Consider the following 19,260-nt stretch of genomic DNA (forward strand, 5'->3'; position numbering starts at 1 on the left):
AATTTCAAAATTTTTTTCAATTACAATTAATAGAATGTTGGGATTCAGAAAACTATAGAAACACTTCCATTACTAGGTCCTAATGCAATCACTGATAACTTCACCACATATCTGCCTTTAAGAATAAGGTTTTAATTGCTTTCTTTTGTATCTAGAGTTTGGTGTTTTGTTTGGTTTTAATTTTATTTCAGTTTACATGTTACTTGTTTTACAAAAAACTGTTATGATAACAGACTGTTAATTAAACATTGTTCTGAAAAGTGGGGAGCTTTTTCTCACAAGGTGTTTAATATACTTCTTGTTTCTATTTGAAACAAGAAACTGGAACTGGAGAGAGGGTCACTTCCAAAGTTTGAAACTCTTTCTTTTTTTATGATCACGTTAAATCCAGCCTGTAAAGCTGCCTATATATGAAAATTATCACATATCATTGAAGGCTTTTCTAATATCTTCTAGCAGTTCATCTTCACAGAATATGGCCATTCAACTGGGACCCTACATAACTGCTACAGGAATAGCATTCTTATGGTGAAATTCAGAAATCAGTACGATTACAAACTTAGCTTTCAGAAGGCAAAACTATTCTGTGATCCAGGAAGAAACAAAAAACTTTTATCTCAGATTTTCCACTAAACGTTAATAAATCTGTGCATATCACAACCTAATACTGAGTACTCACAAGAGACAAGTAGAAGAGAGGTTTCACTAGCTTGTAACCAAAGCTCAAAACTTAAATAAGTTCACTCAGTTTCTTTTTGAGTACCTTGAGCATGTCGAGGTACATGACTACCTTTGCTGCTTAAATAATTAAACCCAGAGTCTCTTTTGAAGTGAACCAACTTGTTGCCTTTACATCAAAAAGGCTGGGAGCACTTCTGGAAACAGTTCAATCTAGGGAGGCTCTCAACAGGCAGGGTGAACCTGCATGAGGTGTGACTCTGACTTACACTGTTTTCCAACAGAACCTTTTAAACTTTAAACATATCTAGTGTTGTATGATACAATGTTGGAAAATGTACAAGTTCTTTGTGATTATAAGTTCTTAATGAAAAGGGTTCCATTTCTGCAAGCAATTCTTGGTTTTAAAAAATTTTATGACTGAAAAATGTAAGGGACTCACTGGAACTTAAAATTAGTGAGCTTCCAGAAGCAGTTTTCAGCAATAAATCCTCTTGTGATAAAGCAGAATATAGCTAGCTGTTCAGTGGGATGATAGCATAACAAAATTATGACTGTTTCCAGGAGATGACAGGTGGCCTGAATTACACCTTAATTATTATTTTTAAAACTATGAAAAAATACATTTACAAAATTGAGTCAGTTTATTTTTCCACTGATACATCAACTAGTGAACACGACAGAAGCTTTCACATTAATTATAACAACTACTTCCTTAATGAAGTGCAAAAATGTTTTGTGTAATTTGTTCAGTCTCTTGAATTAGGTTACAGTTTGTCACTCTCAAAGCAGGACTTTGTTGCTTATTCCTACAGTAAGTTAGTTCAGCCACAACAGATAAACAGCTTCTCATCCTATAACACCAATCAAAGCCAAGGTTAACAATAAAAATGATTTAACACTAATCACCAAAATACTGTGTTATCATGGAATGCATTTTAAAATAAGTAAGCGACAGCACTCAGTTTTATGATGTCTATCTCTTTAACCAACACAGAATCTCAGAATGTTTAATCCCAGAGCATAAAATAAATAACTGAATAATAGATTTCCTTCTCAAAATTACTAAGTAATTCCAATTTATAGTTTCTAGCCCCTGGAATACTCACAGAAATCAAATCTATTCATTTCAGTAAGTTAAATACATTTTTAAGGCCTTACAGGATTGAGACTGTCAGGAGGAAATACTTCTAACTACAGATTCTATTTCTTGGCAATATGATGTGGAGAAAGTAGCAATGATAATTATATTTTAACCATTCTTTCAGTCTGCCTAATACAACATCAATAACTATGAGCCACAGAAAATGAAATTATTTAATTATGTGATTAATCTTTCTTTAAACACCAAATAATTTCTTCATCTACTTTAGCAAAAACATTACCACACTTTATCAATCGCTGCATCTGTGAATGATGCTTGTCCTCTAAACCGAAATAATCCATACAAAACCTTTCAACTCTCTCCTTATTCTAACTCCCCATAAAAATGCTTTGTGGTGCAAAGAATTTTGTACAAGATGGAAGTTGGAATATACTTCTATTGATTCAGGCCCACAGCAAGAGAGAAAATAAGGATGAGATTAGTAATTACATCTTCAGATTACCATTTAAGAAAAGAAAAAGAATGGTTTAATAGAGGAGAGCAGTTATAATTCGTGCACGTGAAACATTTTAGAGGAAGCTTAATATCCTTACACTGGAACAGTGTGGATTCCGATTGGAATAGTTATACAGAATCATAAAGCAAACCTGTTCAAAATAATAACAATAATAGCAACAATAATCACTCAGATTAATTTAGTGTAAAAGTAATGTAATAAATTAAACATGCTTTGAAATTAATTTTTTTTAATTGACAAAGATATATCTACAGATATATATCAATATATGAAGGCGCATTCTTATCCTGCCCTATGTCAGCAATTTCCAAAAGCACTTTATATTCTCATTTTATCTTTGAAAGATGCAGTTCCTGAAATAAACACAGGAGATTGCAGTTACTCATTTTGTCACCTGTAGGTTTCAGACTCAGTAGGCCAAGTTGCAGAAGAATTAAGCAAAGAGTTTTAAAAGCAGGTTCAAAACCTAAAATACTGAAGAATAATCACGAAAATTATTAGAAATGGGAAAAAGATTGCTTTTTAAAATTTGCATGAAAAACAATGGAAATATCATTTTATATGTTATATAGCTACTCCAGACATAAAAGTACAGACCACAAGGTATGATATACACTCAGGACATACAACACTTCTTTTCTGATTGATCACAACTACAATCATCCAATGTTTCGACTTTAGACAACTTTTGAAGCATATTAACCAAGAAAAGATCTGCAGTATACAGAAACAGCAGATCAAAGTTAACTATGATGAGCCACACATTTTTGGAAGGATTTCAAGGTGTTACCTAGTTAAGCTGGAAACGTCAGTACAACTGTTTGAGCCTACACCAAATTATTTCTTCTGACTACACGATTTGTAACATAGGCAGATTTTAATTCTCTGGACAATTTTTGAAGCTCTTCATTTCCTGTTATTACACATTTCTCATTTTGTCATACTATCAAGGGTCTTACATATCTATTTTCATAAATATAAGTTTATCTTTAGTGAAGTGACCCGTCTTCTGTAAATTTGGGAGCATTCTGAAATTGACCTTAATCAAAGACAGTGGATAGATCAGCAAAGGGGTAATATTTAATTGTAATAAAATGGACAGAATATCAACTGAGGGGGTGATTCTCACTTCTTCAATTTATAGTTCGTTAAAAACACGTGGAATATTATATCTTTTTTCTCTTTTTTTTTCCCTCTGTATATCATTCCTACATCTCATCTTAGTCCCTAAATAGTTCCATAAAGCAAGTTCATTCTAACTGATGGTGCAATGCTCTCTGCATGCATTTTCAGAGTTTATATCAGTGATATAAAATATTTTCAAGAGTTCCTTTATTTGGCCTCCTACAAAAATATACAGTCCTGGAATATCACAAGAAATCTCAGGATACAATTTAATACCAGGATTATTTGCACACATAAATGATGCATGCAGAACCAGTCACTTCAGAAATCAAGATTTCCTCCTTTAAATCTCTATTTCTGTATTATGCAGCACATTTTGAAAGAAGGAAAATTTTCTAGTAAAAATCATGTATTTAATCACAGCATCGTGTATCCTAGATATACCGAATAATTGCAGACCTCTATACTTTAAGAGCATTAAATAGCACATAATTGTTTGTGTGATCACTTATACTTTTTTGTAGGCAGGAAGGAAACTTAGTTATTACACTCAGATTATTAAATCAATCAGAAAGTTTAAAAAGAAGAAGTTATTACAAAGAAAAAAATAACAGAGAGAGAAGGGGTAGGAAGCACTTAATAACCCGGCAATTTTATTTTTTCTGCTTAGAGCTGGATGCTAACAGGAAATTCACACTTCACAAACTTCTTAAATTAAGGACCATCTTTTGGAATTCCTTACATACCAAGAAAGACTGAGAGAGCTGGGACTGCTCAGTCTGGAAAAGACATGGGGGTATCTTTCTAATGTGAATGAAAACCTGGTATGGACAGAGATGGAACCAGACTTATCAAATGTGGCCCAACAAAGACAAACTGAAATAGAGAAAATTCCATTGAAAAGTGAAAAAAAAAATCCAATATTATTATTAGAGTAGGGAAACATTGTAACAAGTTGCAAAGAGACATCGTGGTGTCTCTATCCTCAATGATACTCACGGATTCTCAAGTGTACCCAGCCCTGAACAACCTGTTCTGAGTGCTCTTACTATGACCAGTGGAGACTGGGCTAGGTGACCCCCAGCAGTGGTGCCTGACAACCTCAACTAGACAGTGGTTTTCAGAGGTTTTCCTTATATATACTCAAAATATGGAGTAAAATTTTACAATTGGCAAGATTTTTCTTGTATCAACTAATGTGGCAGCACGTAACAACGGCACCTACACCACCTACCGCAGTTATCGCTGTCTTTTCTTTGTAGAGCTCTCACAGTAGTTTTGGAACTTATTTACAATGTAGACCCACAAATTTTCATTGTTTTGAACTCATAAGATCAGACTGTAAGTCTATTTTTATACTTGCCTGTCTATAAAAGGCTGGAATGACTGTCATGTAGCACCACTGCCATGATGCTCTTTGTCTTTGCTGAACCTTTGCATACCTCATGGAACATTAGACCCAGAGCTCTCTTTTATCAGAGTCATTGTTTGCATTTTTTGTGGTGTTTGAGACTCAACACCACCCCAATGGGAAAAATATCATACTAGTCCTTCTGTTGTGGTAAGCCATGTAATGTGAAACCAGTTCAAATGTAATAGCAATTGCATTTAAACCTTTCTTCTTTTGCAAGAGACTCACAAAGTATTACCATCCCAAAAGGATTTGATGATAATCTTACATATGCCTATTTTCTTTAATTTTGAATTATTTTCTTCTATTTTTTTTTTAATCATTTTTAAAAGATTTGCATCTGGTTTTGTGGGCTGATACTCTAAGAAATTGGATCTCTGGTTTTAGTACCATATATTTTTATTGTTAACTTGTTATGACCAGCTTTAAAGGACTAGAGAGGAATTGGATACTTTAAGGCATTAGTTGTGGTTTTAAACTGCTTTCTTAAAATAAAAAATCAAGAGGTGATCTGCTCTTAGATATTAACTGTAACACAAAACCCCGAACGATACTGTTGACAAGGTTTCTTTTCCTGTCTCCCTCTTTTTGGCCTGCTTATTTGTTTCTGACTTCTTTCATCTCCTTTCTACTTTTCACATGCATTTTTTTCTTTGATATTTTCCTGCCTTGCTTCCCCCAAATAATTTCCCTTTGCTTCTGCAATTTTTGATCTCTCCCTCATGAACATGAATGTTTCCGCCCAACAAAAACTTTCATTCTCTCCCCACACAGATCCCATCTACTATTGTCATGTTGCATTCACTCTGCACGATCTCTATTTTCCTTACAATATTTTATCCTGTAAATTCTATTGTATAAAGTATTTCAATCCTGATTTCTTTTATTTTTTTTTCCTGGTCACACCTGCCCAGATTACCACTGTGAGTCTACTTGCCTGACACTTTTCCATACTCCCCTACGCTCTCAGTCTCGTTGCTCTTTCCCTCTCCTTATTTTATACCTCTCTCCTGCCCATCTTTGTTGTCTGGCCTCTCTTCATTTTGTCACTTCTCTTCATCTTCAAAAAACTTTAAATTGCAAATAAAATATTTCCAGCTATGTGTCTATCTGACCACGTAAAGCAGCTCCTGAGCCTAAGGCTAAAGTACAGGTCCCCTTTTTCCCACTGAGCTAAACCTTCTTCACTTTCCTCCTTCCTCCCCACAAGATATTTACATTCAAACAGTTTCTGGTATTTGTTGTTTCCTGAACTGAGCATTTCTTTTGAGAATGTTAGTCATCTGTGATGAAAATCATGCCAAGAATCGTGCTTGTACTTAGAGAGATGTGATCATGGGCATGAACTCAAACATCCACCCATCATCCAGTCCACAAGATCAAGTAATCTTCCTCTCTATTTGATCTGTTTAGTTCATTATTTTTTTCCTTTTCCTTAGAGAAAATCAGTGTTAGAGACTGAGCCATGCAAATAAGCAGGAAATTACTGGGCAAGAAGTAGAAGCTGAGGTGGACTCTGCTGAAACAGTCCCAGAGTTTAACAGGATTGTAACATGAAGAGAGAGAACGTGGCACCACCAGCAGCTTGACTATTGGGTGCCTCCATCTTTGGGTGACTGTTCATCTCCTCCCTGCAACACAGCCTTTCTTAATTTAACCACGTCTAAGAGCAAGTCACTGCAAGGAGATGGTGCAGTGACTTTCAAAAGAAAATAGTAGTATGAGAAACAGACTGTTACAGGACTTTATATTAGTGTAAAGCCTCAGGAGACATATCAAAAATAGAATTCCAGGATGAAAAATTAAGAAAGACATGTGTGCAGCATGGAGTTATTTTAACTAACTCAGTTTCTTCAGGCAACTATATTCATGATGACATTATCTAATGAAGCAAAGCAGCAAAAAAAAGCAGAAGATATCTGATCTATTAAAAATGAATAGGGAGATTATTGTCTAATGATAGGTAATTCATGCTTTGAAAGGCTTTTGCTTATAAAGAAAAGGAACAGGGGGAAAAAATCATAAAGGATTATTATTATTTGTTCAGTTATTTTGAAGCACTAAGCTGCCACAATTTCCATTCCATACAACATGTTTGTGTACCAATAGTGTGACATTAGGGGAACTATTGTGATATTTGTCTGCTGCTTTCCTAGACTGTTAATCTATTAACAAGTGGATATAAGCCATAATTCAAACGACTGCCCGTGTGAAGGTGTTTCTAGCGATCCTACCTGTTGGCGGGATGATTCCAGGAGACATTAGGCCTGGGACAGAATGTGGCATGATATGAGAATTCTCTGGGGAGGTGACACTTTGAGTCCTCTTAGGAGGCCTTCCAGGTCTAGAACTGAAACAAACAAACAAAAAAATTTTTACAATTAAGCTGTTGTCTTACACATCATTTCAAAGTTGTTTCAAGTGGTAACATGGACTGTAAATAAATTTGTTTCAAGGACGGTTGCTTTTGCAGTTAGATGTAATAGACTTCCATCACTAATTAGATTACATGCTGAATTCATTTTCCTCATTGAAGATCAGCCGCTCTTGATGCATAATTCATAGCCTGCACCTCGTTACCTGCTTCTTCATATTAATATCTATACACAGTTTGAATTGCCTCGTTTGCATATGCTAAAGTTCTGCATGCAGCCTTCAGCACGAAAATTATGCACTAACTTGTAATAATTATTACAGTCAGCCTGCTATTGATTTATGAGACTTTTAAAAACCAAATATGTGTAGTACTTGTAATGAATGATATTTTAAGGTTCTTCAGGAAATTAAAAGGCAATGGCTGCCTAAGGAAATGTTCTGCTTGTTTGATTTAATACTACAGTTAGCTGGGAGGTGGAATGAAAGAGTGATTCAGACCTATAGCACATTTTTCGATGATATGTTTTATTACTTCGCACTGCTAGCCTGATATCTAGATGATAAATGACAATACATATCTAATGTGTGAAAAGGTCTTGCAATTTCTTTATTTTTTGTCATTTAAAAGATAAGTCAAGTTATCATTTAACCCTTATTCTATTTAAAGTGAAAATCTCACTAAGACACCTTACTTTAAATATACTACTTTATGTCAGAAAGGACTCGGAATTATTTGTACAATACTGTTGAGCAAAAGCCATCACAGCAGCTTACATGTGTCCAGTATGGAAAAATAAAGGGCTTCAGGTTTAAGCACTCCTTGTCTGTTAAATGCTCACATACACAACTTTCCAACTTAGAGATGGAAGACAATGAAAATACTTATTGCCCACTTATATACAAATATGTACTTGCTCATACAATATATATCCAAAGGCCTGTATTCCTATGTACAGATCATAGCATGGTACCACTGCAACATCCTGTAACTGCTCATTTAGGGGACATTGTGGAATAGCTTCACGGAATAAGGTGATGTGCTGCTCTAAAACTGCAGTATTAACTCACAATCTGCCAAACATTCTTAATTTGTTTCAGAGCACAGAAGAAAAGAAAGGTGGGTATGAAAGGTTTTGCTCCTTAGGTCCTCATACTAACAAAATTCTAATGAGGAATAATGGCATTTCTAGGTATGCTGGGACTGCAGAATGAGGCAGATAATAAAATACCTCTCTTTTCTATTCATATTAGTTTCCATTGTATTTGGAAATACTTTCTTTTTTTTTTTTTTCTTTTTTTGGCACCTTCTACAACCTAACTTTAATAAACCAAAAACAATCAAAGTACAGAGCATTTTCTTGAAGTTTAATGACTCAAGGCATGGAGTCATTAACCTTAACTGATCATTAATTCCTAACTTAATGTCCTGAGCTGAGGTCATTATTAAAATTATAAGCTTGGTAATTTCTTTGATTGGTTTGGCATTTTTGATTTTCTTTAGTGTAAACAAAATTGTCATATGTTCAAAACAACAAGAAAAACAATTGTAGAAAAATAACATTGTCTTATTCCAGCTCAGAAAACAAAATTAAAAGTCTTCGGATTTTTTTTGATATTTCCTTTGTGATTTACAATAAAAATAAATATACCATGAATACACATAAAACTGAACAAAACATTATAGACAAAAATGATCTGATTTAAATGGAGTGTTTCTAATATATTCACCCACCAAAAAATGCCAGTGTGTAGGAAAACTTTAATAGTTTCATTTAAGTATCTGTAAAGAAGTACTCAAATCACTATTGAGATACAACTGTTGAAGGATCTGACAGCAGCGTAACAGAACACAAGCAAGGTGGCACAATGCACAATGTACCAGTAACTTCCAGGTCTTTATAAAAAGCAAGTTCACACCTGCAAAGACTCTCTTTGATGTTAACTACCAAGTGTAGCCATGGTGAAGCCTGGATGCTTTTGTCTTTGATTTTGAGGAATAAAACCACTCCTCCTCAAAGCCTAAGGGAAGACTGTCATGGACCAAATCTCTGAACAAAGGTCAGCAGAAAATTAGAGGTGAGTGATACTGAAACACCCAAGGAAGAACTCTTCTTCCTTTGGTCACCTTCTACAATCAAATTGCTTGTGCTGTGGTGTACGAAAGCAGGGGGGTTACACTCAAAGCCATAAATGAGTCCAGCAACCCAACTCCATTCCATGACTTACCCTGAAATTTACCAAGTAAATGTTTTCATCAAGTCCTAAACTTCCAATTCCAATCTTACTAATAATATTTCACCCAGTAGATGGTTGGGCACTGGAAGAGGCTCCCCCGGGAAGTGGTCCCAGCACCAAGCCTGGCAGGTGAAGGAGTGTTTGGACAACGCTCTCAGGCACCTGGTGTGACTTGGGGATGGTCCTGTGCAAGGGCCAGGAGCCAGACTTGATCCTTACAGAGCCATTCCAACTCAGCTTATTCTGTGTTTCTATTTAAATGGTATTTCTGAGAAGGAAATCTATTTAAACATGATAAAATTTTTAAGTGATACTAGTTCCAATCTACTATTAAAACGCATTTACCTATTTAGAAACGTGGGGGTTTTTTCCTAATAACAAGGCAGAAAAACACTGTAAGACAAATTAAGAAATATTTCTTAAGGCCTGGAAATCTGATTTAGAGGCACGGTAGACTATGCAATACACAATTAAAATAAATATATCTAATTGTCCTTAATAACTGATTGAGTAGCAATACTTGACTTGATTTGTTAGTTGTCATTTGACAAGCATTTGTTTCATTCACCATACTACTAACTTGAAATGCTACCACTTTGTAAGATTTGTTTTCAAACTATAAGAACTGCAAAAATTTTATACGAATCATTACCAAAGTTGTGGGGGAAATGGCATAAAAAAATACTTTAAAAAATAATCACTTTGACTAGAATTGAAAACTCGCATGTTGTTTTGCAGTTCATTATCATTTTTATAGCTATATGATAAACCCTTTAAAAAAACATCAAAAGCATAGCAAATTAGTTTAACTATCATAAACAGGATGATAAAAATAGCTTAATAAATCATTTTGTTGGTATTTTTCATAAACTTGAGTATAGTAAAGACCTACTTATTTTTAGATTAGGGCACATTCATTTTCATTCCAAATTAAGAAACCTTCAAAATACTCATCATATTCATATTTCAGTACCTAAATCAGTAGATTTTTCTTCAGTATAAAAAAATTGAACATAATTTAAATAGGTATGAGTTGATTTATTATGTAAAAGCTACATTTTAATTCCAGAACAATCAGTAATCTTTTCTTCTGGTTGATGACACTATCATACAAAAATCATCATTTAAAAGCTGATGATAACACAATTTTAACTCAAATTTAGAATTTGTATATAGGCTTTTATAGACATATAAAAGACATTGTAAGATTTTGTTGTTTATCTGAATACAATAACTGGAAGAACTACCACTGTTTTTTCTGAAAGCACACTTGACTTCTTATGGGAATGCTAATTATCTCAATGGGTAACTACTCAAAGATGACCCATTTTGATTTTGAAGATGTCTAAAGTCTGGATTTTTTAGAACTAAGATAAACAGTCTGAAATGCCAAAACCCCAAAAGCCAAAGGGAATACCTTGTTAATAGGGTTATAGTACAGAGAAGTCAAGGAGTGTTTTGGGACTCCACAAGAAGACACTGGAAGAAACACCTGGAAGACATAGCTGATCTTCCTGTCTACTGTTTCATTCTTCAAAGAGTAAATTAGAGAAAGCAGAAATTAGACAATATCAACAAAGATTCAAGGAAGCTTGATTCAAGCTTAACTGAAGATTCAAGATTAACTGTTCTAAAGACTAGGGGAGAAGTCTGTAGGGAAGTTAGCAGTTCCTTGTGAACTGCATTAGAAAAGACATCCAATAGACTGTCACTCTGCTTTTAGAAATATGAGTAAGTTAGATATTTTCTGTTCTAAAACCTAAAGTTTCATATGTGAGATAACACATGTTGATGAAGAAAATGAAAACTTTCTAGGGGACTGTATTACTTAGTAGTCAAGTTTTTGAAGTGAAGCACCTAAATGTAATTATTCCCATGAAAATCCATCAGCCTTCTATAAGCTTGTGCCAGTTTGTGATAAAATTATCACAACTTTCTCAAGTCTTAAAAGACATTCCCATGGACAACCGATCTTTATTTTTTTTGAAATTATCATGGTTTACAGTTACAATATGCCATTATGTGAATGAGGAACTCAAGGTACAGATCAGTGAATCTTGAAAGTCTCAAAAATTTTCTTCACTGACATCAGCTAATTAGATAACCAGAACACTTTCCAGAATGACTGAAAATAAATCCATCAATTTTTGGCCAGATTTGTATTTCATCTGTTCAATTTCATAAATATATCAAGGAATCCCATGGCTGTAGCATTTTCATCTTTGAAGAAAAAGGGTGTATTTGTCTACTGCACTGTGATTAGCATGAGGAGCAACTGAGACTACATTTAAGGCTGAGAATATGGTTATTTCTTGGTCTTTTGACCAACATATATTAGTCTTCTATCCTTCCTGTCTTACCAAATCTAGAAAACAACAGATGGCTGAATTAAAGAACAAGAAATAGAAGAATCTGTGTTCCGATCAGTTAAAATGTTGTGCTTTGTTAATATTTTTGAAGTTTTACGTAATTTCAGTTATAATATCAAGTATGAGCTTGCTCCTAGAAATGTTTTGATAGTGCTAAACAATTAAAAGCAGATGTAATCAAGAGAAAACCTGGCCCTGTACAATCACATGGAAAGAGACAACAGGACAAGAGTATGGGCTCATCTGCTTGGCTTTAAATATAACCAGGCTGCATTCAGCTCTTATTACTATCTGCCAGAAGACAGACTTGATGTTAAAATGTAAGGGTCTCATTCTTGAAAGCCTTAGATAAGCAGATCTCCTACTGATTTCTGTTAGGACCTTTGAGCACTAAGGAAGGTTGGCTCCAAAACAGCTGAAACTCTTCATGAGTAGTATATAATTCTCAGAGCACATCACTAGCATTTACAGATTACTAACTGCATGGCAAAACATGTGCTAGGAAACTAAAAGTGTTCCAAAATGTTGAGATAATTCTGTGATTTATCTTTCTCTTGTCCTGATTTTGAGGAACAATTGTGGAATATTAACACTTGATTAATCAAGTTTTACTCCTTAGAATTATTTTTATTAAATACATGAAGCACCCATAAAGAAAACTGCAAGTCTTAACCAGTAGTAAGAAGGCAAACTGCCTTTCCTGCCAAAATTAATTAATTTCAGGGTTTGTTTTCTATAGGTAAAGGTTTATTTCTAATGTTATCTGTGAGCAAGTTTAGTGCACAGAAATATTGTCCTCATCTGTAGCTGGGCATACATGATGCAGTGAAATTACCATTGGCCAGGCAGTTTTATAATCAGTAATATTGAGAGTGGCAGGAAAAGTTACATGCCAGAAGTGATAGGAAGCAAATCTGTAACAAGGATTTGGTGTATTCATTTAATGTATTTTTTAAGTTCTTAGAACTGCCTAAAACAGTTTAGAATATCAATGCCAATTTTAGCTACATCAGCATTTATGCATCTCATTTAGGTACATTTTGAAAATCTAGGCTTTATTTCTCATCTGTTCCATCTCCCCTTAGTGCTTCAAAGCCTGACACAGAAATTCTGACCTCAAAGAAGCAGGCTGAATGACATTTAGGTGATCAGCCATGGAAGTTGTTATGTGCTTGCCATAAAATGGACACTGCAAAAGGGCCGAAGATGTCGCTTGCTGATTAAATGCAAAGACAGAGATGCCCTGTGATAACCTGCAATCACAGGCAGAGGACTTTTCCCACATGGTATTTCTGGGTTTTGGGATAGCTTCTGTGCTGCTCTCATCATACGTGCAGCCTTCACACTCACAAGACTTGAGCCAAGGGCGTGTCAGTACTGAAAAATAAGGTCTAGGAAGACTGACTAAACCTTTTGTGTAATTTAATTCCTTTGCTTGGAAAACACTTGCTTGCCAAGGTAACCTTCATAAATATTTCTGATGCACTGAACTAGCATTTTAAAGGCAAAAAATGACAAAGTACATCGAGACAAACCTTATACTTTACTATTTAAGGTTTTCCCATTCTGCTCCCACTCAAGAACAAAGTAAGAAATGCAATTCTAAGAAAGAGCATACATTTATTTTGGCAGTTAGCAAAACAACTATCAGAAGTCACACCGTGTCCTTTTTACTTGCAGCAGTCTTGTAAAACAATAAAACTCTCAGTGCAATTACCTTAAATTTATTTTTCTTCTCACAATTAAACAGAAAATGTTCTCACGCAATAATTAGTGCTGAACTCATGATATATTAGGAGTTACTGAGACAGAGAACAATGCTGATAAAAATAAATACAAAGATCTGTTTCAAAATCTTCATAAAGAAGTGCATGAATGATCTCCAAAAGAATTAGGTTGTGTTACACAGTGAGCAGTGGAGAAATCATGCTGATGAAATATTATTACATTTCAGTAACAGAACACTTTACTGCTATTTTTGAACCAAAATGGTCAAAAAGTGGATACTGGGTCAGACATGCAATACCAGCTTATCAGTGCAAGAAAAATAAATGGAAGAAAATGTATTTCACTTCATATCCCATTCCAAAGTCACTTACTACAGTAATACAGGAGCACAGGTTAGTCCTTGGATTCTACTCTTTTGCTGGGGTAGAGAAGACCTTGTTGAATTATTTCTTTTCCTAACAGAACTGTCATGTAAACAGCATGTCATTTTCATCCTCCTCAACGCTGCAGCCCAAATCACTCCGCTTTTCAGCAAGATTAGTAATACTCTTGATACAAGAGTCTAAGATACAAGGTACAAGAGTGCAAGAATATATAAAATATATATTACAGCAACACCTGCCAGTTCTCCCTTGATGGCTGAAGTCCTACAACAAACACAATGAAAGAATCTAAGAAGAAGTTTCTCTGTGACTGACAATAATACTTGAATATCTGAATGATCTAAAGGGCAAGAAATGAAATAAAACCAGTTAGAAATCAGAATGTTACTGAAGTAAGTTACAGTACCAGGTTTAAATACAGCTGTGATTGTACATAAGCTCAAAATATTACTGCCATATGCCTGTTCTCTTAATGAAATTGAGATCTGTAAATAATCTATTGGAAATAGAGAAAAATAGATAAGAAATGAAGCTAATTCTGTTGGGGGGCAGAATTATGATGTCAGAAGTAAATTAACTCAAAAAGATCACTGCTTCATCCAATTAGCTGAAACACTAGATCTTCCTGAAAGTTCTTAAAACATGTAAGTATGTTAGCTCTCATGATTATGTAATAACTGTGAAACACAAGCTTCTGATGATGACAGCCATACAAGCTAGAGTTGAAAATAAGTCTAAATGAAAAATTAAATGCAATTATTAAAGAGAACTCATGCACAGATTCAAACCATACTGATTTTATTTTTTTTAATTATATAAACCTTGCTTCAAAAACAGTACTCAGAAATCACAGCATTGGTGATCCTGGATAAAGTTATTTAGGAATACTAGTAATATCAAGAAAACAAGAAAATAACAATAAAACAGTAACTAGAAAACCTTGAAAAATCATATTTATTTCCTCAATTTGCACTGCTGTCTTTTCAGAATAATTCTGCAACTACTAAAAAAATTTTTTTAAAAATGTGGAAAAAGTAGTGATATAAAGTGCATGCTTCCCACAAAATGCTCTTTCTGTCAAGTTATAACAGATGCCTTTCCCATTTCACTCAACCTTACAGCATAAACCCCACCCAAAATTTAAATATGCAAGCTAAATGATTCCTTCTAACAGTGTTATTCACCCACATGAAACCCCAAACTATAACAGATGCAAGGCCTATTTTTTCCTCAACTGTTTTCATCTTTTCTTAGGCTTTTAATTCTAAAAACATCCCCTCAAAACATCATCTACTATATATACTATAAAAATGTCAAGCATGGAGTTAATAGGCCAGAAAGGCAGGCTTGATCCACAATGACACAAATCTAAAAAAATTTGAAGCTTTCATTTTTTTACAAAAGTTTTTACTTCAAGTTGCTGAGATGATTCCTAATGTAAAGCAAGCCTAACTCTTGTGGTTATGTGTGTTAGAGTCTGCATATGGCCTGAAACAATGATTTAAATGTATGAACTTTAGTTGGAATGAACAGTCCTGCTTCAAGGCTTGTTTTCCAACCATCTGTATTCATCTCTGCATATGACTTGCACATGTAATTACAAATTTGTGAACATAAATCAGATAATTGCACGTACAAATAACCAATTAGACTCAAAGCAAAAACAGGCCATATAACAGCATAATCCTCTTTTGAACACATATGTAACTATACATAAGTAACTGTCTTTATTTAAGAAAATTTTGTTTAACTTCTTTAGAAAAAATATTATCTGATGTGTTTTCCATCAGGACATACTGGGGAGCAGCTGCCATTTTGAGAACCACTTTAAAAAGAAGAGCAGAAACTCTACAAAATAAAGCATCTACATAAGGTGCAAGCCCACCATTGCTCCAGGGGTCACAGAGCTAGTGTTCATTACTGTCTGTATTGGATATAAGATACATAAACATGCCAGTGATGATTTAACTTTAAAAAAAGGAAAAAATACTGTACTATTCAAGGTATTTAGTGAAAATATTCCGGTTCTCCTGGCAGTGCAATCATTAATATACTATTTTTATTCATAACAGTTGATAATGAAGTTCTATCATATCAGTGTATCCACCATAATATCTGAATGCACTCATCAGTTAATTGGCCACAATTCCTTATATGAAATGCTGAAACAAGTGAACTGTCACCTCTTTAATGAAGTTGCCTATATCTTAAACCCTTTGCCCTTTAAAAAACCCTTTATACTCACTATGAAAAATTTTATACTCGCTTCTGCCAGGGACCATGGTTAATGTTCACTGCCCTTTATTCACCTTATTTTTAATTCTGAAAACCCACACTCATTAACCGTACACTTCCAAAGAATTGCTGGAACCGCCTAAATAAAAGCTTGAAAGTGACTTTTATTGTACATTTGAGAATAACAGTAGTGGTATGAAATATTGAAAAGACTCTCTCCTAGTCTGTACAGCTGTAACTGCTCAGCTGGAGGAACACAGATTGATAGTAACCATGCGGTATCTACTAAAATCAAGAATTTAAATCTTCAAATAAGGTGATCTGTATTTGCATATATTTATAAATACAAAATAAGTATTAATCTTCTGATGAGTACTGAGCAGTAAAAATTACAAGTTTCTTTGAGCAGATGATGTCTGGGGTCAGAATGAGAGGGTCCACTCTTTGAGTGCACTTCTATTTCGTACCAACAAGCAAGTCCTAAACTAGAAGCTAAAGAATATGCACGACATTAGTTTCATCTGTGCCACTCCAACTTCAAACTGTTTGGGACAGTAACCAGCTCTCAGGACAGCCATGGGTTTGTGCAACACCCAGCACAATGCTCATCACTGAAAACCCATGCAGACCAAGAGATACAAGGCAGGGATTACCCTTGTAGATGCCCTTTAATTAGTAAATCCTTGTGTGTACTCTAAATGTACTTTACTTCTAAAATAGAACCAAATTTGAACTCAAAAGGAAAAATGAAATTATAATACACTCTAAAAAACTGATCTGCGCACCCAGTCCCCAAAATCTGTTTGTGAAATCAAGATGCCTTGTGTGTTATAGTGTTCCACCCTTGCAAGGCTAGATGTAGACTTGCTTGGCTATTTTAATCTATAATGGAATATTGTAAAATAAATTTGTATTTTATTTTCCTTGTGCAAGGCAAGGAACAGAAACAATCAACCTCCCATTTCCTTGCAGAGCAGCATCTATAAACACATGAACGGTAGCAGTTTTCCCTCCAAAGCAGTAGTACTACAGTAATTTGAACAACAAAGAATAGCAGTCCAAGACTCCTCCATCCTAAAAAAAAAAGAACCATAAAAAACCAGACAGGTCCAAATGGAAATATTACTGTGATTCAAGCAGAGATACTCGTATTTGTTATCCTTTCAACAATTCAAAAGTCATTCCATGCATTTCCATCAAGCTACAGAGGATCCAATTTGGTGATACCTTAAAACACGTCCCCATAACCCTTAGTTGGTGTTTGAAGGTAAATTATTCGCAGGCCTGAAATGGAGCCAGTTCCCCAAGCTGTCCCTTAACTCCTTATGTAAAGTCCGTCCTATCAGAAATAACAGTCTGCTACTAATGTGTTATCCTAAGGAAACACTCAAAGGTAAATCGGGCATTTCTAAAAAGTAGTACAAGCAGTATGTTTTTAGATAACAGAGCTGACAAATGTTTCTACTTCTGATTTTTTTTAATTATTATTATGATTATTTATATTTCATTGTAATTCTGGTAATTCCATTATGAATCTTCATACAACAGAATTACACAGGAAGATATCAAAGAATCTATTCTATAGAAAAGCCTAAATCAATTCCTGAGAATTTTTTTTTTAATATGGATATACTATATTTACTCTGTGACTGGAAGTTTCACATGCTCTACTAGTCCCTTTACCTCTCATCTTTAAAGTACCTCGTGGAGACATTAGTCTTTGAAATTCAGTCAAATTTCTGTTGCATCATGTCTGAAAAGATATGTTCCTCAAAAGCATCTCACTTTAGCCAGAAAAAGAACCCCCAAAATAAAATGACCAAATTCATCAAGTCATTCTAATGCTTACAAATGCATTCTCAAAAATGAACTCAATAAGAAACCTCCAATCCAATTCATCCTTCCTTTTAAGAAGGATCACATCTTCAGCTGCATGGGACACATACCACAGAATTTCATGTAAGGGAATTTTAGACAGGAATACAACTTCCAGGATGGGCAGAATAGCACCAAGACTTGCAGCACACTCTCCTGGGGCATAGCTGGCCAGTATGCACATCCTTATGATATCTGATTGACACGCACTGTGCCTGGCACATCTCCATATGTAACATGCACACAGAGCTCTCTTCTGGCTCTGGCCATATAGCTCATATATGGCACAGGAACAAATTGTGACTGAATGTTCAGATGATAATGAAATACAAATTAATCACAATAATTACAAACAGATTTTCTATCTACGCCCAGAGTCAAGTAAGACAAGAGTCAAAGTAGGTGCCAATTCAAAATTATATTTTGATTTGCCATATTTCCTATTTTTCTCAAAGACTTACCTTAGTTTTTGTTCTATCTTCTTACCAACAAAACCCTACTCTTCTATCACTCTGTCTTGCTCAGACACAGAAAAGCTCTGAAAATGTTACATGCAAGTTAAGGGCTCAGGAATGAAAAATCATCCAAATCATCAAACATACTAAAACAAAGGGGGGGTTTTCCTGATTTTGTTCTGGGTGATGATCTCTGAATGTTAGACATGGTGATCAAATTGTCATGGATCAAACTAAGAGGTACATTTTCATCAGAGCTAAATTTTGTCCCAAAGTATTATTATATTTGTTTGAGACTTTGTTTTAGCTATTGTTATTTCAAGCTTCAATGCAATACTAAAGATCATCCTAAAGAAAGACCCACTTGACCAAACCATATGCCTGGATCAGGTTCTTAAGAAAAAAAGAATAAACAGCAAATGACTGTCCCTTTTACAGAACACGACTCAAATTAGACATTGCCCTGTCCAGAAATGTGCTTGGTTACATGCTTGGCTGACAGTCAGAGTGATGCTTCCATGACTTTATAGTTCACCAACACAAAAGCACTCCCAAGCCTTAGCTGAACAGTGTGTTCATGCAGTTTTTCCAAAAATTTATCAATATTTGAAGAAGAGCAAATTAGAAGAATTTTGTATCAATCAATTATCCTTCTCTAAATTTTCTTGAAATTGATAAGATATATTCTGTTTTAATTTACCGGCACGAAGTGGCAAAGTAGAATATGTTTGTAATGTTGCTCTCTCATTCTATTTCTCAGTATAACTT

General features: G+C 34.6%; 1 protein-coding gene across 6 annotated transcripts in view; it reads right to left on the reverse strand.

Moving 5' to 3' along the window:
* Positions 1–19,260, reverse strand: part of DACH1 (dachshund family transcription factor 1) — a 353,632-nt gene that overhangs the window by 198,131 nt on the left and 136,241 nt on the right. For all 6 annotated transcript variants that reach the window (XM_059839129.1, XM_059839130.1, XM_059839128.1 and 3 more), the window contains exon 2: positions 7,071–7,186. In XM_059839129.1, the coding sequence (XP_059695112.1) occupies positions 7,071–7,186 (116 nt within the window). The remainder of the gene's footprint in view (positions 1–7,070; positions 7,187–19,260) is intronic.

This window comes from Haemorhous mexicanus, chromosome 2 (genome assembly GCF_027477595.1).
Source record: "Haemorhous mexicanus isolate bHaeMex1 chromosome 2, bHaeMex1.pri, whole genome shotgun sequence".
NCBI classification, from domain to species: domain Eukaryota; kingdom Metazoa; phylum Chordata; class Aves; order Passeriformes; family Fringillidae; genus Haemorhous; species Haemorhous mexicanus.